Source organism: Numida meleagris, chromosome 2 (assembly GCF_002078875.1).
Source record: "Numida meleagris isolate 19003 breed g44 Domestic line chromosome 2, NumMel1.0, whole genome shotgun sequence".
NCBI classification, from domain to species: Eukaryota; Metazoa; Chordata; class Aves; order Galliformes; family Numididae; genus Numida; species Numida meleagris.
This window is the reverse complement of record NC_034410.1, coordinates 28,416,047-28,438,914: the sequence shown is the minus strand read 5'-3', so window position 1 is coordinate 28,438,914 and position 22,868 is coordinate 28,416,047. Positions and strand designations below refer to the sequence as shown.

Genomic DNA, 22,868 nt, shown 5'->3' with positions numbered 1-22,868 from the left:
AGTGCAGTCTGTACTGAGAACACCACATTATTCTATTTATTTGCACAAATTTTGTACATGCAAAATTAAGCCTACAGAGATTTGTTTCTGTACATTGCTACAATTAATTGAATATACCGGCATTTGCTATGGAATCTCACTCGTTTGTCCATCGATACCAATTAACTACTGATGTTGATTTTGTGAATAAGAAGTATGAAAACCAACTCTTGACACTCTTGTGTATAATTTTCACTCGAGGAACTGTAAAAACCTGGTGGCAAACCAAACTTGTAAAACACACGCTAACACCACAAAACTAAGATATAAAAGCCATTTATTCAAAAAAATGTGGTGGTGTCAAATCACATACACAAGCCAATATTGAGCTACAAACACAGACCAAACAGTTCTATAAACAGAAATTGGAGTGTTCATATACCATAGTACCTGAAAAAGACTGTTAATAAAAAGGAGTCCATAAGTATTTCATTTCACTTTTCTTATATGGCTCCTTGCTGAATGTCTTTGCCTAAGTTAGAGTACAATGAGCCAGAGGTAGAGTCCCAAGTAAAGCATCTAATGCCTCAGGGCTCCATTAAAAACCTTTATTCTTCTAAACAAAAGGAAAGCCTAGCCTAAAATTTTCTGTATGACACTGAAGTAAAGCCTCTTTGCTTGAACAGTATGGCATTCCCAAGCGCATTTGGCATTAATCTAGATTGAGTCTGTGCTTTGTTGAACCGTCTTAGTTCTCCTCTCCTTCAGATTCTGATTCTAGAAGAGAAGAAAGTAAGATATTTCACGCAGGTTGCACAAGAATAGTGATGCAGTTCTATAAAGGAATAACCAAATATCCTTCCAAAATTCAAATGAAAGTTTTCATCACATCTAGTACCTCATAGGAAAAGTTAACAGATTATGCAGGGTAAATCAGAAAGAAGAGTAAACTCCAGAAGATCAGGTTCTACACTGTTACATTCTGTCAGGTAATCCTTGATTCTGTTACTAGTTACACTATGAGTTTCACTGCATGACCTTCATGCATTCCTTCCAATTTAGGATTCCTATTCCACGATTCTTCAATTCTAACTCACTACAAATTATTCTGTTCCTCATCTGCAGAGACAACCCACGAATATCTAAGCAGAGTTTAATAAAGAATCAGCGTTATTTTCTTGCTCTTTTAGTCTCTGCAAGTAAACCGTACTGCTATCCTTTTAACTATTTGCTCTGCAAATATCAGTCACTATCATCATACAGCGTATTAGTCTACAGCAGGTAAGGAATCTGTACAAACAAGATTTTTTATTATTTATGTAATAAAACATTAAAGTAATTTATAAGTATGAACATGTATAGTGTTTTTGTCACCTAAAGCTACTTTGCATCATATTGTATTTCTGCGCATTCACCTGACAGGAAAGAGCCTGCTGACACAAACGTAACATGTTAGGTCAGATTTCTCAGCGCAAACATGACCTGCACGTTCTAACTACAACACTCTGTTTTTAGTAGTACTGGGCTTTGTAATTAAGTACATCTGGGAGATGAACTATGCGAAAAAGGGTAAAAATAAAGAGGAACAGAAAGACATACAAACAGAATTTGACCAAGATTGGTAGTCCAAAGTGTGAAAGGAGCTACCATTTTTGAATTTCTACATGTATATGTGAATTGCTAATCTTGCCTACCCCTTAAAATTACTACATACATTACTAAGATTCTCCTAGAATCTACATCAAATGGACGCAAATGAACACTAATAACTATATCCCTATCTATTACACATGGATTGATCATTCCAATTGATGTGGATTTCCTTTTCAAGGCAAAATAACCTAGTTTTTCTTTGTACTGCACAAATAAGTTATGGACCAAAGAAAGCAGTTACCCTCCCCAGTAACTTCTTTAAAGCAGCAAACACAGATCATATATCTTAGCCTGTGCGTTCTGATAGAAGGAATTTCAACGGCTTTAGCATGGGTAGACTTATGTTAGTGTAGTCAGTACAAGTGACAATAGCAGAAAAAGAATTGATATCTAAGAGTGTTAGCCACAGTGAGGTAGCACAGGCACATCAGCACATTCTACACTTGCACGGTCATTTGGCTACGTAGATACAGCCAAATATTCTTTCCTCCCTGTAGAAGCTTTAAGAATATATCTACTGACAAGTCGTGCCTGATGACTTAGAGAGTTATAACAACAACTTCAATTAAAAAGTAGTAAGTGCTGTTAGGCTTGAGCATGACTGTAAACAACACGGAGCAGGCGTGTCTGCTGTCTTCCATTCCAAGTCTGCATACTTCATATGTCTAGCACAACTCAAATCTGGAGAAAGCTCACATTTGATTTGCCAGGAGACTACCATATTTCTTTAAACAAATCCATACCTTCTTCAGCATTTTGCAGCCACTCAACAAACTTCTTCATCTGGTCAAGAAAGACGCTTTTGCCTTTAGCAACATGTGCTTCTTTATACCACTTGAGAATAGCTTCTTCACTCAGAACATCAGCTGAAATACAGATAAGCATTTGTACAAAGTCAGTGGATGTTTTAGAGGTTAGAAGATGGTGGAAGACAGACACTGCCTGATTGTTGGTTTGGGGTTTTTTTGTTGTTTTTGTTTGGTTTTGTTTTTCAAAGGCAGCAAAAAATAAGTTAATATGATCACAGTGGAACAAGCTTTGCATTAACTACGTTAGGTTTTAACTACAGAGTATTTGTGTTGGACATTAAGGATTCCAAATGCAATGAAATGTGTTAGGCTTAAAATCAAGTACCAGATATTGTGCTTTTGTAAAGGAAAGTTCTGTGCTCATCTGCTTTAAGTGCACCCAGAATATGGTTGATTAGAAATGTTAGAAATCAGTCTGCACATTTTAGAAGTCACCACAGGAAGAAATACCAGGTTTTTTCTTGCTATTGGATCACAGAACTATGCATGATTCTAGAAATCTGAAGTAACATATTACTTCCTGATTTCACAGTTTAAAGAGAACTAATGGGATTTTTTGACATTATCATCACCTAAAGTCTTATAAAATTTATTAGCCTAAAAGAGTAAGACCACCGTTCATTCAGACCACCCACTTTATGGAAATCACTCAGATGGACAGCACAGCAGACATTTTTGTCAAGTATCAGCAACAAAATAACTGTCAATGAGGGAACGTGAGACTGAATAAAATTCAGAATAAAGAAACCCTAACAAACAGCAAGGACGCTTATTGTTTCCAACAGATGTAGATTTAGGTCTAGCAACAGACCTCTAGCCTCAAGAACAAAGCTTCTGTGATCCAGCCAAGCCAAATATCTCAGTAATTCATGGCTGTGGAGGCAAAGTCTGGGATCCATGATGGCATTTTGGCAGTTACATAATGCAGGAGGAAAGAACAAAAAAAATCAAACTGTATTTGTTCTATAAAAAGACTAAAGACAGCTTTCTGCATCTCATTAAGATTTCCATTCTTCTTGTCTTTGAAGAAAATTACCCTTCCTTGCTCTGCAAAATCAACACATCTATTTTGAGTGCTTTCCTGCTTCCTCAAACTCTTCGGTTTTGTCCCACTGATTTGGCATTCATTTGCTGAAGTGTGAACCCTGACCATCAACTTCTTCTGCAACCTACAGGTTACAACAGATGTGGCAGTGAAGATAAAGCGGTAAACTGAAATAAATGACAGCAAAACTCCAAAGCGTCTGATCAAATTAGGCTGAGAGTAGACACATCACATGTGCTGTTGAATAATGAACAGATGGAAGCAACCCGGGATTCATTTGAACTTCAAAACTATTCTAAGACATCCCACAATAACTGAATACAAAACACCTCCCTGAAAATTTGGATTTCAGTGAGTCCATGCAACTGGAAGTTACTTCATCTCTCAGACACTTTTCCAAAACAAAGCCTCTTCTGCAGTTTGCTGCAATTGACAGTAAGCTGAAAATACAGGGAAAGCAAGACTGCACCAGCTGTGTGCTGTTTTTCAGTACATCTGTGTTGCACTTACAGCTTTGTGTCTCTGTTAGAACTCTATCTTTCCGAAATCCTGACACACCACAACTGAAGTTGAAGTTTTCCTCAACAATAAATGAAACACTGGAGCTAAGAAAGAGGTTTTTACTTAGCATTAAGTATTTGCCAGCCATCTTTAACAGCACCTCAAAAGCATTATGGCATTTAAGAAACCCAGATTTTCTTTTAGCAAGCTTAAAATGTATTTCACAAGGACTCCTGTGAAGCTGGAATTTAATCCCTCTATGTAAATTCTTTTCTTGATTTACAGCCTATAAACTTTAAGGGTCTGTTGCCAAAGAGGAAGAGGAAAACTTACCTCTTTCCCCTACCCAAACCCAAATCTGATTACAGCAGCATACAATCTCACAATGTGCCTTAAAGATTAAAACATAATCAAGTCAGGTGGATGAGGATTTGCCTGCATATAATAACCCCATAGCAATAAGCCTCCTACACTAATGGAGGAGAAAAAAATGCTTTCAATTAGAAAAAGGACAACCACAACTCTCATTACTGAGCAGTATTACCTGAACTACATTCATGCCTCCAGTGCTCGTACAAGATGGTATTTCTCCTGTCAGCACAAAAGGTGCTCAATTAAACAATCAAGCAGGACAGAGTGAGTTAATCATACCTCTAGGTTGCTTTGAAGCAATAGGAACACTGAGGGGGATGGAAGGAGGAAGGCAATGATTTATTATATGCATGTATTTGTTATTTCTTATTAAACTTGATTATAGATAGATTTTAACAGCTGAACCTCAACTCCTGTTGTTTGTGGGCATGTGCACATCAGTTTCACTGCAGTCCCAGGTGATGTCAGCCCCAGAGAGCTGGTTCTCCTGCATGTGCAGCCAACTGCCACTCAAGCCACCCACAGGCAGTGCCTCCAGGGACAGCTATCTTGAACGGCAGACATTGCAGAACAGAGATTCCAGAGTCCCCAGAAGCTAACTGGAATGTTACTTGAAGTTTAGGTCTTGACTTTGGACTAAATCACTCAGTGTGAACACACTCCTACTTTTAATGGCACAGCTGCATGCTTTCAACTGCCAACACAGTCAATCAGTCCACAAATTTCAGCTCAACTCTACTGCAGATAACTCAGCTGGGGGACAGAGCTCTTAAGGCAAGAGCTCTTTCAGTACAATACCACTCACTGTACTGTTATGGTCTTTATTTTTTTCCTGGGAAAATTTTGTACTGGGTATCAAAAAATGGAATTTGAATAATGAAGATTACTTAAAGATAATTTTACTCCATTAAAAATAAACTACCAAAGCCTGTCTGTCAAGTGTAACTTGAAGATTCAGTTCTTTTAAGTGCAGGATTCCTACTATTCAAGAAGACAATTTGCATCTTTTATGATGGAAAATGGGAAGGACTGAAATGGAAGATGTTGGATGCACTCTTAAGAATAGTCATACAACTAAATTTGTCAAAGCATGGGAGGCATTTAGTGCTTAACATCACTGATGAACATCTTCATGCCCAGGAAACACTCAGTTGTGATGAGTAATAGGCAGTAAACCATCTGCATGCCTGCTGGCAAATAGCTGCACTTCTGCTATCCAACCACAAATACTCCAGATGCCTGCATTTGTCACTAGAAAAAAGTCACAAGGTACTATGAAACCTCTCCAGATCCTACACAAGTCACCGCTGAAGCAGAACAGGAAGGGCAGCACAAGCATCTGCTGTTCCCTCACTGCCAGTGTAGCTATTAATAGACAAGGAAGCCCCTAAAAGTTAACATGAAACATGAGATACCCTGTCATCAGCAAAGAATCTATGGTAAAGTATATATCTCTAAAAGAACTGGATGGCTTCTTTCTAGTGGATAGGTCAGAGCTGGGAGAAGGAAAGGGTGAGAACCACCAGCACCAAAACGAAGCAGAGGCAGGCTTCAGTCCCCATTTCTGACTGATATCTTCCTTATAGCTCTCAACAAACCAATCATTAGTAGCTAAAACATGATAAATATCATGGGAGAGAAATAAGAATGGAATGACTAGTGTTCCCAGAATCTTTCCTAGTTAATTCAGAAGCATATCCTTGCCTAATGGACACAGCTTGATTCCAAAGCTGCCCTAAAACAGATGGAGACGATGACTTCCTTACTCTGCCCAGGCTCAGAGAGATCCTACTGCTACTGGCTGTAACATCAGGCTTGCAGTTGCTGGTAGGTAACAGTACATCTACCAAACGGGCAGATAAAGTAACTTTGAAAAAACTTACAAAACAATTTTGAAAGGAGTCCTATACAAAAATATTTCTGTTTCAATCATCCCTCACTGTTCAAGCGCACAGCCACTGCAGTGCTCATTTGCCAAGTACAAGGTGAATTCTCTTTTCCAAAGAGAACTCAGTATTAAACACTTGCTGCAGGTTGCATTCAAATCACTGAGGCCATGGGATATTAACACAAGGATTGAAATAAACCTCTCATTCACTTGTTTCACCTTCTTAAACCATTAAATTATTTTAACAATCTGAACTTGTTTGCCTTGAATGTGTACTGGACACAACAGAGCGAACAAAGATCAATACTGGGCTGCTACTCCTGCTGATTTTTCTTCTTCAACTATTTATAGCAAGAATGTCAGAACAAACTGTTCAGCACTCACCCATCATACACAGTACAAGATCATTTGACTCTATGACAACCTGATCTGAATAAACTTGCTAGGAAAGTCAATTTCCCAGTAAAAAGAAATAAATCCCTCAAACTATGACACCTGCAAGAAGCCATCAAGGAATGGAAAAAGGAAAAGTAAAAGCATAAGGAAAGCTATATTCTCGCAGAGGGAGTAACAAAAATCTGAAAGATCTTCCTGCCAAGAGGATTTGCCCCATCTAAATTTCTCAAAACCAAGCTCTAATTTTTTTGTTTGATAATAATTATTATTAACAGCTGCCAGAAGTTAATAGAATTTTTTTCATAGTCCTAGTTTTACGTTAGGACACAAGTCCACTCAGACTGCAGGCGCTGCTTCGATCCCGCTCATACTTCTTGACTGCAAGATAAACGCAACAGAGAAAGAAAGGCTTGATTTGACTTTTCCTGCTGCCACACGTTCCTTTAAGCTAAGAAAACATCCAGTATTTCAGAGTTCAACATAACCTTTGAGCATGCAATTATCTACAGAATACCATTTCCTTTAACATCACAGGTGAGCAGTTGGCATAGAGAGTGACTGTGCCACCAGATAATGATTTATGAATTCAAAATTAAGGTCTACCTACAAAGGAGCTACTCAAGGGATCTCTTTCTGATTAACTGCTTGTAACAGTTCAGTCCTGCCTGTAATGCACGTCCATAATAGTTCCACTAAGTGGAACTAGTTCCACTTAGTTCAATGTGATCAAGTCAGTGCCAGGTCCAACGTCCATGTGAAGTATATAGCAGCAGACTATATAGACTTTTACCTTTATAAAAGAGAACCACTATCTTCTGAAAGGCTTTCATGAAGTGGATGTTGTCATAGCAGTACTCCTGCACCTTCTGGAGAAGGATCAACTCCGACTGGCCTTGAGTGCTGAAGACAGCAAGCAGGGGGGCATATTGCTGAAAGGAGGACAGGGTAGGACAAAATGCATGTTATGTTTAAGGCAACATTAAAATCATTTTTCAGAACTGAAGATAAATTACCTTTGATCTTCAGATCCAATGGCCACATATACATTAACATTACTATTTAAATTGTTGTTGCACTGATCAGCTCAGTCCCTCTTTGTTTTCAGTAACAAAGTTTGGTATTTTTCTGCCGGATTTGCAAAGGCTTGATGTAATGGTGTATATCTGTGTTACTAGGGCTCCCGATCAATGTGACTACAACATAGCTAACACCACAGACTGAGTTTTTCCTCTTCAGGCAGGTATATGCACATTTTCAGAAACAATTTCTTATTTTGGAAAAAAACATGGTGAAATTCATGGAGGCTTTAGGTGGCAAGATTCCTTCTTTTCCCCATTTTGGCTCTTTAATCTTCTAGCTGTTATCTAGTGAAGTTGTAGGGAGGTAGGGCAATATACACTGCAGTTTATTTAGTAGCATCAACAGAGCCCAATCCCATCCACAAGTCTGTGACATGCAACTGCCTGTAACTGTTGAGTAATGTATTTAAAAAAATCCTAACTTTTCGGTTTAGAAATAAAGTTCATATTGCCACATTCTATTGACTTTCTTCACATTCCTTTCTCACTCAATAACTGGTACAGACGGACAACTGAAAGTCTCAGTAGTGCCTAAATAACTAAAGAAGCATAAAATCAGATTCCTCTCATTGTCGGCTAAGAAAAGCTGCATTATCTTCCATCTGTGTCAAGTTATACTGCAATGGGTCAGCAGCTCCAGCGTCACAATGCTGAGACCACAACAGTGTTTGTAGTCTGAAACTATCTAGAGGACTCTCCCATCCATGAGAATGTCTTTTCTCCAAATCAAGAGTTGCCTAGGGGTCAACAATATTCATACAAAGACAGCAATGTTTCTATTCCCAGTACTCAAATATTCCAATAACGTTTCTTAATTTGCCCTGCAGTACTAGATAGTAATCAACAGATACCTTCTTACAACTCAAGTAGACATACGATCCATCATTACATCAAAAAAAGAAAAGAACGTCTCTCTTCTTCCTGAAAACTCTCTTTTTCTTTCTACTATTACTTGAGTCACTGTGGCTGGAGAAGACTTCAAGGCATTCAATTTTACCATCAAAGACTACATGAGATCTCAAGTGACTGCATTTCTAGCATGACTGTTGCTCCTGAAAAACCACATTCAGATAGAAAAGACAGCCAGAGCATGGGCTAAATCAACATGGGAACATGGTTCAGGTGTGGCCATCTATACAAAGACAAAAGGAATTCTATCAAGCTTAGGATCCATGTTACCATAAAAAAAAGGTACTGATTGCTCTGATTGTTTCTATCTTTGGGTAAATATTTGCAGTTCTGGATATGAGGGAGCATTCTTTTGCTTATAGTTTAACAGCTTAGATGGACTGAATTCGCTGAAGATCTTATCTTCCCTTGTTCTCAATTCTAGTCTCTTGCACTGCACAATTCTATCAGATTTGACTGAGGAACACGAATTACAGCAATGACCCTGATTACCCTGTATTCGACTCCCACCTCCCTTTTTCCCCCAAGAGGATGAGAGCTTTTGTACCAATAAATAACTGTGATATTGCCATCTGTCATCTGGCTTTCTGTGCATTTGGTTCTCTTAGCCAGAGTACCTGGCTTAGAGAGTAACCACACTATACAGTGCAGAAACTCTCAAGTCAGCTCCCGTCTTATTAGTTGAAAACTAGCTACCCAGCTCCCATGCTCAATATCAGCAAGAAACATTTCACAGGTTCTGAGATCAGCAGTCTTGCATGGATCTAACCAGCTCCGTGCAAAGCCAGCACAGGTGCCCCTACACCACGCTCCCAAAATATCTTTGCTTCTGGCAAAGACATTGCAAAGATAATTCCAGTAAGCTTACTAGTCAGGTCAGAGCAGCTCTGAGTCTCAGCATTTGTTTAGCGCTGTGCCCCAGGCAAGGAGCCACAGCATGCTGAGAACACATAATGCAGAGGCACTCAAGCTACAACCACCTCAGTTTGCCCTGGTTCTCTGCACTGTACACCTCAGGGGATAGAGTACAGCAACTGATGATTTGAACTACCTCATTTCTGTATTACTGTGACTAAAGAAGAAGGGACATGACACTCCAACATGTGGTAACAGTTAGCCCTAAAAACCAAATCTCCTGGATTTAAACAAGTAAAACTTGGCAGCTACAGAATGCATTCTGTTATTCCACAGCAAGCCTTTCCCCTCTTCATTCATGCATGTACCTTTAGATGTTTGAGGGCTTGCTCCGCAACCAGCTCTTCTTTCTTGTTCCATTCCACAGCATTCATTACACAGGTCCACAGGAGACCAATCACTGCTGGCTCTGGCAGCTCATTTCTTTTCATTTCCTCTTTTACATAAAGCACCATCTGAAGCATGAAATACAATGCTGGCTTTAGCAACACTTCCAGTCAACCACTAATAACTCTGCCTTATTAAGTATTTGCAGCCACTTACAAATATCATATTGATATAGAAATAAGAATCAAAATTAGAACAAGAACAAAAATGACGCATTTAGAATGTTTTCATTCAGCAACATTACTATTACTTGGGTATGTCTCCTCCTTCCTGCCCAACCTGACAGTTAACAGTTACATGAACTACATTCTCAAGCGTAACTAAACAAAAACATTGTTAACTGCATTTGTAAACCCACAGGGTGTTTTGTTGCTTTCATCTGTTGAGACCGCTGAGTTTATCAATAAATTAAAATAACATAAAGAAAAACAGAAATAGACTTTGAGATATCCACATCTGTTCCTCTCTACTTACTGCATATTTACGTCTTTGACTAAGCTTATATAAACAGAAGTTGTAAAACACTCTTTACCTCCTTAATTGGGCATTCCTGAGAGAGACGTTCTTGTAGCTCTTTTTGAAGTTCTTTACGAGTCCCCAGTGACTGCTGAACTCTAAGAAAATCTGAGAGCTCTTTTAGACCTGCTTCAGTGAAATACTTGGCAAAATGATCCACATTCTGCCGGTTGGCAGGAAATAGTTCCTAAAAATACAGGAATACTCTGTTAAATAAATTATGAATGAGGGCTCTTGACAAAATGGAAGGAACAATTTCAAAGAGTGAACATTGTGAATTACCTGTTACTGTTCTATTAACAGTAGAAAAATCAACACTCCATTCACATTATTGTTTCGTTATAGCAGAGGGAAGAAATTATGGTCTGTTACACAAAAAAACCCAACAACCCAATACCTGTTCTACATTAAGGGCACATACTTATGAAGAGTCATCAGCTTAAGATGGCGCTCAAAACAGTTGAACATCTTCCCAACTCTGAGTCTTGTAAGGTAAGCACAAATGAATAATGATAAAGCCATTATATGCTAAGCACATTTGCTGTGTCCTCCCAGGGCTTACACACGTTCACTCTTAGCAATACTTAACTGGGCCATGCACGCTGGCCTAAATACTGCTACTCTGCTGAGCAATGACTACCATTAACGCATCACGTAAAAATCATGACATCCATTATGTACACTGTTAACGCTAACTCACCTACACGTTTATGACTCAAAGAAACTGTATCTATGATTTGCTGAAGTCCAGCTACTTAGAAAAATTAAAATGTTGCTTAAAAACTGCTACTGCACATGACCCATCCTGGCAAGGATTCAAATGTATTAGCTTACAATGTAACTCTTGTGGAACAAACAGAACTATGCTCTCCCCCAACTCCACAAGACTAGAGCCCCTCCACCTATTTGTTTACCAAAAAGCAGATTAAAAAGATAACCTCGAGGTATCCATGCTAGGCAACAGCATCTAATACTTGATATCTCTTCAATACAGCAGCGTAATGAGAGCCAATAGCTGAATGTTTTACTGAGTAAAGTTCAAAACAGAAATAAGACACAATCGGCTTTTCTTCCCTCTCTAATAAATAGAGAAATTAGCCCATTTCCCAGCTTTGCTGCAACTTATTTATCATTTGGACTCTTAAAATCAGATACAAACTGAAGAGATGAAGGGGTGTGGGAGGCTGCTTTGCTTTTGAAAGATTCTTGCTTAAGCATACATTATTGCCGTAGAAACAGGAAATACTGCTGAAATTCTCTAGGCAGCGCTACACAGGATACAGCACATCTGATTGGATTATCACAGCAATCTTTTTGAAGATTACAACAACTACTGAACTTCAGAAACACACTAGGAGGGTAAGGCGTATGGCATCGCTCCATATTCACACACACTCCGAACACCTCAGGCCACTGCTACAAACCCAGAGTGCAGGTTTCGAGTCAAAGGGTGAAAGCTTTCCCTGCGCTGCTTCCACTAGCTCTGCTGTCATCACTGCAGGACCATTTATGCCACCCAGGAGGGCTACTGCTGTGGAAGAGCAGCTCACTCTGCTATCTCTGCACTATTCAAACAATGTCACCTTGGAAAACTATATGTGAATCATTTTTGGTTAAACAAGCTTCTTACACTTTGTTCCTTATTTACAATAGTGAAAAAAAATTACAAAAAAAGAAAAAACCTTCATGCACATTTGCTGGTGGTATGTGTTTTGTTAGCAGTGGTTAGAAAGAAACAATTCCCAAGCCCCACACATTCTTCCTTTCAGAAGGCATTTCACTACAGGAAAAACAGAGACAAAATGGAGATACGTGGTATTTAATGCTCCTGAACACGTATCAGTGCCACACAGCCATAATAATATTGCTGTGATTCAAAATATTTAAGAAATGCTAAGGTAGTCCAAGGGAGAGTAAACATGCTTACGGAAAGCTATCCCCTGCATTTTATTTCCCTTTCTTCCTCAATAGGGGAAAAAGATTAACGAAAATACATTATACTTACTAGCAATCTCTTATCAAGGCTGGCTTTTCTTAAAGCAGAGGTAACAGAATTGGCATCTTTCTCTGCCATCCATGCTTTAAAAAGTTTTACAGCAAAAGAGGCTGCAATCCCTGTTTGGGAAAGTACACAAAACATGTTTCAGCAATTTTCAACGCGAATGAGAAGTTGTTACAGCAATCCAATATGGAATGAAAATACACTTATGACAACAGGAACAAACATGTGGAACTAAAGTGCTTTTTTTTTTTAAACTCAGTACTAATTTTCTGAGTATGCTGCACTGCATGAGAAGCCTGTTTTACCTATTTACATTTAACTGTTCAAAGATTTTGCTTATAATTACTTTCTCTGCCTCTGCATCTTACAGACAATGTCTAAAGCAAAAGGAAAATCTCTGTGTTAAATCAGCTAGGAAAAGAAGGTACATAATTACACAGGACAGTCAGGAATAAGAAATGGAAAAAAACATATTAAAGGGCTTAAGTCCAAAATAGGGTTAAATAACTTCACAACTTCAAGGTAGCCGGTTGTACCCCATCCTCCCACATGGCATTTAGTAGGTGGCAGGACCAGGCACAAATACTATTTTAAGGAGAAAAAGCCCTTCCTCAAGGCACAACTTAATATTTTCTGTATAAATTAAAAGAAAAAAACACCACCACCCCTTTATTTCCACAACCTGTAGCTTTCCCAGAGGAAGCTAAGCTAAGCACCAGACCCACACCCCCAGTCTCTTTTCAACATGTATTTCTCAAGCACCTCCACAGCTCTGCTCCAGCTTCTCAGCTGCAAGCAGCCAGCTGAAAGGGAGCTGCAGTGTTGTGCAGCTGGAGACACAGCTCTACCTTACTGATGTGGTCCCCTGCAGGCCAGTTATGCCAGTCCATGCTACATTCACATCAACATTGACAGCGCTAAGAGCAGCCTTGATAATTTTTTGTTTTGCCTCCAATAAGTCCTGAAATCCTATGAGTTGCACAGCTCCTCCTGATGCAAAGCAGCTTAGTCACTCTTACCCACTTAACTGATTAATATCCATTCTTTTTATTTCTAGGATACATTGACTAAATGAGTCACCAAACAAAAATGGAGAAGATTATTCCCAAAGCAGCACTAACTTCGTTAACATTCATTACAGATCTTGACTGTTATGGCAGTTTTGCCAACCTTATTTCAAGAACTCAGTTGTGAGGCACGATCCTTGGAGAAGTACTACATAGACTATGATGTGTGATGACATTAAAGAGCGGCCTAAAAATACTGCTTTGGCTCATTTACATATTGTGCAGAAGGTTCCAAATGAAAGAAGCATGATCATAAAAGCTATGAGCAACTAGTCAAGACTGACAAAGCCTGTTTGACTATGAAGGGACCTAAGAATAATGTTCACCTGTAATTCTAACCTCCAAACGCCATTCAACCTATTTGAAATGTGCATTTGCATTCCAGAGCTGTGGGGGAACTTGATAAAGATATCATAGGCATTTGTAGCTAGAAATCATTATCCACAGCCTATATGTTCTGTACAGTACTTGCAGAGCTGTGACAATATAACCTACTCATCTCAGAGGGCAGATAATGCAAACGAAATGCCTCCACAGCAGCACCTCTCAGCAAGCAGTGCCTGGTAGCACACATGCTGGACTTTGGCTTGAAACACTTCTTTTATTAGATGTCTGTAAGATCCACACTGCAGCTTGTTAGGTCACATGCTACCTCCTTGTGAAAGGAAGCGTGGAACAGCGAAAAGTCCAACCAGCTGCAGAAGAGCATGCCAGCAACAGAAAAGCACTCATTCTCAGATGACTGGGATAGCAATCAAAATCAAATGGAAATGTCTTTGCCACCAAGTACCTGTGCCCTAAGTCCTTTTTCAAGTCATTTGCTAGACTAATCATGCGCTGCCACTGTCTTTTCCTTTAAAATAACCTTGTTGTTTTTCCAGGGCTCTTTTTTTTTTTTAGATCATCATCAATTCCACTGATAGAAAGCAACTTCATCCATTCATTTTATTGTTTATCCCCAGCATGTTCTTTACATTTGCACTAGTGTGAGTGTACACACTTATGTATATGTATGCACTCACACACATACATAGACAAAGATGACTACAAATTGTGACAAAAGTTTCAAGCTCCCCAAAACACAATTTCACAATATGAGTGCAGTTTTTCAAGCATTTTTTTGCATAAAATGTTAGACGTAGAATATAACAGGTTTCTTGAGCGTTAAAAATTTGAGTTTCCAGATACATCTTGTGTTGTCATAGCCATAAACAGAATTTGATCTAAAAACATGGCACTCCCGTTACTCTAAGATGTGATTAGTACTTTTGTTTGAATTTTTCTTCTACTTTAATTCTGCTCCCAAAAGCTGTGGGCGATGACAGAGCGAAACAGCAGCTGTGGCTTTTCTTTCTGCAGCGTTTAGAAAACAAATGCATACTGCATGCAAGAACGTGCAGTTAGATTTTTTAAGTTAGATTTAACTAATACATAACTTCCAAAAAAAAAAAGACTTCATGAAAGCTGTGCAACATTGACAGCACATCTGTAATTATTTCAAATAGTCAGGAACCGACAGAGAGAGATATTTTTCACATATTTGCCCAATAAAGACTCCAAGGTAGAAGACTATAAATGAATAATAAAAACTTTCTGAAGCAAAAAAAAAAAACAACCACCACCCGTCCCCTCATCCAGAAAAAACCTGCAGAACAACAAACAACTCACCCAGTCCCCCATTACTCCCAACACCAAAAAAAGAACTTGTCGCAAAAATGCATTAGTACCCTAAGACTGAAAGAGTCGTTACTCATCACGTGGTAAAGATGAGTCTGTGGGAGAAGCTATCAAGCAATCATTACTGGTACGATGGCAAAACTGAGGGTTTGAATCTTTCTTCTTCCTGCAATACCCATTTGGCCTATACGTGCTCTCTGTCTCCCACTTCACACTCACAGGACACCAGCAACACTTGTAAAAAAAACAGTAGTAGGCATATCTTAGAAACAGATGTTACATTTCACACTTGTATTTGCATTGGTTTTGCTTTTTGTTGTCTTTATCCTACTTTTCACTGCCTTCTTGTTAGATCTCAGAAAGTACATTGGCCTTTGCTGTCTGTACATGCTTCTGCTTTAAAATCCCACTGCCAGTTGAACAACAACAGGCTTCCAACATACAAAATATGGCGCAAGGAAATACATCTCCAATTAAAGCTCCTATGAGAAAAAAAAGGTCATTTAGAAACTTACCTTCTTTGACTATGTTGTCAGTGAAGAGGCTTGTTAAAATGGTAGCAGGAAGAGTCCCATTGGCTAACAGGATCCCAGAAAGCATCGCCAACTTCGTCTGCTCTGTTTCAGAGAAGGCTTTAAGGAACAGCAGGAGCTGTGGGTTGGACAAGAAAGAAAACAGATACATCTGAGCCACTGGCAACGGTAACAGGTAGAGATGAGTATTCATGGACAGTTCAATTTCTTGTTTCTCAACAAGTCCCACTGTAATTTCAAGCAATCACACCAAAGTCTGTCCTGAAGCATCGCAGTGCCATTCCACTGACTAATTATTATTTCCATAAGGATACAAGCATGTGGAATACTGCTTCACTCAATGACAGAAGGTCTGTCTTCTGCAAACAAATGTTATATACATAGTGAAATGAAAATGCTCGCTAAAGGCTTAACACTCACAGAAATTAACAGCATCTATTCAGAAACAGACTTGCTGATTTCAACAGACTGACAGGAGCCTGCCCATTCACATAGTTGGATTTTGGACTAAGTTAGAGAAGGAACTGCAAGCATGTGAGGCTAACAAAAATTATTACTCATGCAAATAACAACATGATGAAAAAGTTCCACGTCCTCCCTTCAAAGAAGGGAACACAGCACATTTCTGGGGTTAAGAATTTTCATCTCTATCTCCAGCTACCAGCACTTGACTCTGCTAATTCCATTTGTCATCACACCTTTTTTTTTTCCCCTCTCTCCAGATAAGCAACAGATGCAATCAAAGCACAGCAGCTCATTTTGATGGGAAAACTGCACCCAGCTTCCACATTAAATGTACCTCATTAGCAATACCTACACATACAAGAGATAGAATATCAGATATGTTCCTGTACTTGTATGTTACCATAGACACTGACAGCTCTTCTCCAAGATATCCAAGAGGCCCATCATTAACTGTAAAGATTTGAGTGCAATGTTTTAAAAATCCACATAACTAATGAAGTGAGTTCTTCAAAGACACGTGAAGTTGCATGAACAACTCTACTCTGTACCAGCAAACAAAAAAAGCTCTTTTTATTCAAACGGTAGTACTTACATAACATCAATTTTAAATTACAGCTTACACAAGGGCTGAATGATTCAGTCACAGATATATCACTTGGCTTTTTAAGTGGGATGCAGCCAAATGATCGCAATACAGTTTTAGCTCAAAAGAAAAAAGTACAAAAAGAAAATCCCAAGGTGTAACTCTATTTCAATAAACTGTAACTCAACCAAAAGAAAGGGTGCAGATAAATGGAATCGTTATTTCTAAATATACAGATGAAAAACCAGTGTTATGCTGTATTTTCAAATGTAGAAATTAACCGCTATGCACAACGTGCAGGTAAAAGAACTCAAGAGGCACTATGAATGGGAAAACTGAAATAAATCCTACTGAATTTCAGTGCAAATTTAGCACAAAAGACAACTGGAAGCTTAGAGACATTTATCCACTCTAGTTATGAGAAATCTATAATTGTTCAAATGTTTTGGAAGATATGAAATCATACATCTATGAAGTTCACAGCCTCCTCTTCTTCCCTTTGAAACGTGCTTTCTGCAAGTCTCTTAGAATGAATTCAAACTACGACGTTCTTGAGCTTTACCCAATGGCAGTATCTTCTGAGCAGGAACGAGGACTTCTATATGTCCCTCACCGCTTTAAGCACTGTCGGTGCTACCAACATAATTTGTTTTACTATTTTTGAAAAGCAGCTCTACTAAACTAATACATGCCATTTTCTGCTGTTCAAGGATATTATTCCATACTCTCAAGTAATTCAGGAGAAGACTGAGTTATGAGACAAATCAAAACCTTTAATTAACCCCCTCAGAAATCATCTCAAAAAACAGAACGTTTAGCTCAGTGCTGTTGTTTCAGGTTTTTGTTACTGATGAAGAGCTCTTTTACCATCACAATTACAAACCTGTGCAGGAATGTCACAAAACATTCAAGTTACTTCAGAACAGTAGCAAACCACCCACAAAATGTTCCAGGCTGATTCTTCCCTGCTGTTAAACAAGTACTGGTATTACTGCTTTTGTTACAGACTGATTCTAAGCATGAAATGCGCAATTCTGGCCCACAGTTTGATATTTCTAGCATAGCTAAAAAGAACTCCTGCCTATTTTAGTGGGAGCTTAGAATGCCTAATAAGCACAAGACTAGACCTAATATGCTGTTCTGTGCTATTTTTTCCCTTTTACAAAGAAGTCTGTTAGTCACAAATTGTAAGTATCAAAGTTATACACAAGTAAAGGTACGCATATAACAGAAAAAAATGGTTTCTCTACTCTTCTCTTGCATTATTAAAATCTTAATAGTGAAAATTAAGGAATTCTAGGCACATAGGGGACAAGGTATCATTTTATATTTTCATTATCTGAAGTGGTCTGTTGCTTTTATGTTTGACAGTTTGTTGCAGCCAATGACCACAACTGTCAGCAATAGGAAGGCACCTAACATCATAGGACATATACCTGATGACTGACTTTTAGTTGACTAGAAGCATCTATATTTACTCCACATCTCATGTCAAAATGTCATGTTCCTCATATTTCTTAATTCCCAGATTATGTTTATTTTCATTAGGAAAACAGGAACACAAGGAACAAGCCTCATCTCTCCCAGTACTCTGGATACCTTCATGTGACTCAATAATATGAGGGCTGCCGCAAGAGTAATGCCTCCTATTTTATCATGTTGATCCACAACATCAGAGGCAGATGTTGGTGGTATGGCAGTAGAGGTTGAACCTTCCTACCAATATTCTATTACATGTTGTTGCCATGTGACAGATGGCAGCAGAGGAGCAGTCTGACAAAATGGCATCTGATGTGGAAGTGCACATGAAACAAAGGTGTGGAACTGAATTCCTCCATGTGAAAATAATTGCACCCACTGACATTCATTGATGCTTGCTGAACATTTCTGGAGACCAACCAGCAGATGTCAGCACAGTGAGGCAGTGGGTGACAAAGCAGTGTAAAACAACAGGTCACCTTCACTAGTGCAGATCTGTATGAGCATGGCATGCAGGCCCTTGTTCATTGCTACAGCTAATGGCGGTGCCTATATTGGAAAAGAACATTTTGTAGCTGAGAATTTGCTCCATCAAGTAGTGTTACTGTGCTCTTTGTATCTGTTCTGGTTTTCATGGAAATAATTTAGAGGCATTACTTTCAGAGCAACCTACAAATTTACTAGTGCTAAGACCAAAAACATACTTATCTGTACTTCGCCACAATCTTCATAAAAGCAAAAACAACACAGAATTCTTCTTGAAAAGGCCTATACAGACAGCTAATAATACTGCAGACTTCACGTACTGATCTGAACACAAATTGCAACTGACAATTTTACTTAAATTATAACAAAACATTGTCACTGGTCTATGCAGGAACATAGACTGGACAGAACACACAGGAACTTAAGATGATCATACTAAAAACCAGCAGGTGAGCAATGCTCAGAAGGAATCACTTCCTTCTGCTCAAATTGCTTGCACAGGGTAATTGTGATATAAACATTTGGATGTACAGTTTGCTTATGTCATTAGAAGAAAGAATAATTCACAATTGTGAGGGAAGAGAATTCAGGAAAAAAAACAGCTGAAAGCTAGAAGCAGGCACAAAAGGTACTGGGAAATAATGCTGCCCTAAAGATAAAATTATGAACTAAAAGACATACAGTAAATACTGCCATCTAAGACAATCTCTCTTGAAACAAGTCCCACCGACACCATCTGCTTCTTCAGACTGAAACTGCTGGTATGGCCTTGTTTTTAGCACAACTTTTTCTGTGAGAAGAACTCATTTTCCCACAAATGCTCTACCTGCCTTATGAATCTGCCAGAAAACAACACATTCATTGCTGGGACAGTGATCATGGAAACAACATCTAGTAGTCACTCTTGCTTTTCAAACAGCTGAAAAGGTGCAGTAGCCTTTGAAGGTGTAGAAACCCCATCCGGAAGCATTAATACATCTACCACATAACCCTCTTTATGGGCAGCTACTCACAGACATTACTGCATATGTTGATTAAAGCACTAAACAGGTAAAAATCCAGTACTATCATCAGAAGATGGACACTAGGTATGGGTTCACAAAAACAGAGGGAGGAAGATGATAAGGCAACTACAAATGATGATCACGAGTTTTAAGGCAATGACGGCGAAGGGGCAATACACAAGCCCAAAGCCTCACAGTGACTTTCCCAGTTTTTAAATTCTGCAGCATGGGGTACTAAAGGACTCTTCCCCACTTCATCCTCAGCACTGGCAGATAAACAGCATTTACTGAAGAAGAGAATGCATCTGGCACCCATGTCCAAAGTCCAGGTGCTCAGGAGCCACACTGAGATTTGCATGAGAGCACAGAGCTAAGGATGGCAATTGAAGGACAGACAGAAAAATTCAACCCACATTAGGGCCAGCGTGCAAACCCACTCTTGTGGTCTGCTGTACAAGATGTAATCTGATGCTGAAAATCATATACAAAGTATGTACATAACACTGAAGTTTGCAGCCTGCAAGCTGAAAAAGCCCTCTCTGAGCCCTATGCAGCCAGGGCCAGGATGCTTCCATCAGCTTTACATGAGATGTCACAACTCCAGCTACAGCGTACCTCCAATTGCTGCTTCATTTTAAAATTAATATACAGTTTATCTTTAGATTAAAGGCATTTGTTCCTCGGTGGAAGAGCCAAATTATTATATATTGAGCATGGTTTCATCTTGTCACTACTGTGACAAGTGAATTCTCAGCAACTCAAAGGATTCAAAAAAATCAAGCCAGTTACAGAAGAGTGAGGAGGTGGTTTGAATTGACATGACATTTGTTTAATATGCAGAACACTCTGAAACTTGAATGCTGTGAGTCAGCATTTCTCATGTCAATGATTATAGTAATTAAGAGCAAGAACATTAGATTTGTGTGGGAACAGAGGTAAATTTAGGTCTTTAGAATGATGTATTGAGCAATCAGAATCAGTTAAAAGGCATGCTGGTCACAAGTGCAAAAATAATTTCCTGTATGAGCAAGAATGTATAAATAACAGCCAAATTCATTCAGCCACGGGAGGTGGTGGTGAGGCATCGCGCTCCAGACTTATCCTCACTTGACCCCTGCAGTGATCCTACTGATGTAGGAAAATATACTTTTAACAAACACGGCACTATAGTCACAAGACAGGTTCTGGCAATACCAGTGGCCTTGCTAACTTACAGCACAGCATTCATCATTTACTCAAGCCATATTAAAAATAGATTAAGGAAGTATTTACAACTGTTATTAAGAACTTAAAACACTCTAAATACTATTTCTTCTTTCAAAGATTTCTACATGCGTTTCTCCTGCTTCCTTAGAATTCAAACCCACAAAACAGTATCTACATCCACTGGCACATAACGGGCAAATCCTGAGAACTCTGCCAGTGCATATATCTGTGGCCTCAAATACTCAAACTGGTGGTTATGACTCATTCTGTAACACAGGAGCAACTTAACAGTCATACATCAAGTGCCATTTTGCACAGCACATTTGCATTTATTCTATGGGAAAAAAGACAATAAAAAAAACATGTTCTATCAGCAAGATAGTAATACTTCTCTCATTAAGAACTATATCTAAATCCTGTACAGAAAAGCCTAGAATAAGGATAGTTTAGTCACAGCAACTGAAGGAAGCATTAATGCAGAACTACTCTAGATCAAACGCTACCAGCAGCATTCCCACGGAGCTAAAGTTGCAGACTAAAGCTGCCACCCCTGCCAACTGTAGATTCCATTCTCTTTTCCAGCAGAGCTAAATAAAATACACAACAGAGCAGCATATACATACACAATTATATGAGACACAGAGTAAAAAGTAATTAACTCTCAAGGAAAATGTCACAAACGTTACCTTTTTGATTTCATCTTCAAATGCTTTCTCCAGATATTTGTATCTCCTGATAAGCTTGTTGAAGACCTGAAGGAAAAACATCGGATAATTTTAAAAATGCAAAAAATTTTAGCCAAAAAAGGCAAAAAGAAACAAGTCTGCCACTACTGAATCCAAGATAAATGTCCATGGCCGAACCATGATGAGACTGTTTTTTTTTTTTTCTTTTCTTCATTTTAATGTCTCCACAACAGGAAAGTAGAAAGTAATGTAGGCTTCTTGTATACTAATATTCCTTTAGACATTAATAAAAGCATTGTTTCTAGGAAATCAGCAGCCAGCAGTACGACTTTTCTGCCATTATCTGCTACACCATACATCGCAAACTTACCATGAAACATTCTCTATTGTTTGTTCAAAAGTGGAAAGTATGAATTCTGCAATTCTTGATTTATAGAGAAACGTTTGAATCAGAGAATTCACCAGAGCTTGAGAGTTTTCTTCCTACTTCTCATAATATCGTTCCCACTCTCCTTTAAACCTTTATCCATAGATCAAAAGTAGAAGAAAGTGGGAGGAGGAGGAGGTTAACAAATATAGGAAATTTGCACTCCGTCCCCTTCTTCTGATAATGCAGCTCTCTCTGAGGAAGCTGTTGCGTGTGTATCAATAGAGTGAGGCAGTCAAACAGCACTGCTGGTTATCTTCACTGTAGACAGGATCTCTATTAAATCCACTAACACAAATGCTCACAATAAAATTCACTACTGCCAGGGAAAGAGGAAGAAGCTTTCACAAAGCTTTTACAACTATGTTCTTGGAAACACTTGTCCTCCAGTTTTCACCACTTGTTCCTCATCTTGTGACCAGTTTATGAAAGCAGAAGCAGCACAGGTGCAGCTGCATTCAGATGGAAGAAGTGAGAGATAAATTAAATAAACAAGTAACTGCTCTCACTACTGTACAAAGGGCACAAAACATGACTCACTGTCGCATGCAAAAAGATTTGAAAGAGGAAAAATGTGACATTATCATCAAGCTAGATGGGAGAGGTAAAGGGGGAAATGAAGTTAAAGTTTTAAGTCATTTTTCATAGAATGTAAAATCCACTTAGACATTCTAAACAGTACTATTTTGGCTCTGAACAAGGAAAACTGAAATGAAATATCAAGTTGTAGCTATAGTAAGAAGTAAAGACACAGAGAAATCTAATAAAATAGGATGCAAAAGACCAAAATGTAAGCCAGGATTT

At 38.7% G+C, this 22,868-nt stretch overlaps 1 protein-coding gene across 2 annotated transcripts in view; it reads right to left on the bottom strand.

Annotated features, from left to right (window-relative positions):
• The window catches only part of BZW2 (basic leucine zipper and W2 domains 2), a 52,433-nt gene continuing 29,864 nt past the window's right edge, over positions 300 to 22,868 (bottom strand). For both annotated transcript variants that reach the window (XM_021389142.1, XM_021389140.1), the window contains exons 5-12: positions 21,638 to 21,703; positions 15,711 to 15,846; positions 12,455 to 12,564; positions 10,466 to 10,636; positions 9,855 to 10,001; positions 7,434 to 7,572; positions 2,376 to 2,498; positions 300 to 756 (exon numbers count right to left, since the gene is read on the bottom strand). In XM_021389142.1, coding sequence (XP_021244817.1) covers positions 728 to 756; positions 2,376 to 2,498; positions 7,434 to 7,572; positions 9,855 to 10,001; positions 10,466 to 10,636; positions 12,455 to 12,564; positions 15,711 to 15,846; positions 21,638 to 21,703 — 921 coding nt within the window. In that variant the 3' untranslated portion in view covers positions 300 to 727. The remainder of the gene's footprint in view (positions 757 to 2,375; positions 2,499 to 7,433; positions 7,573 to 9,854; positions 10,002 to 10,465; positions 10,637 to 12,454; positions 12,565 to 15,710; positions 15,847 to 21,637; positions 21,704 to 22,868) is intronic.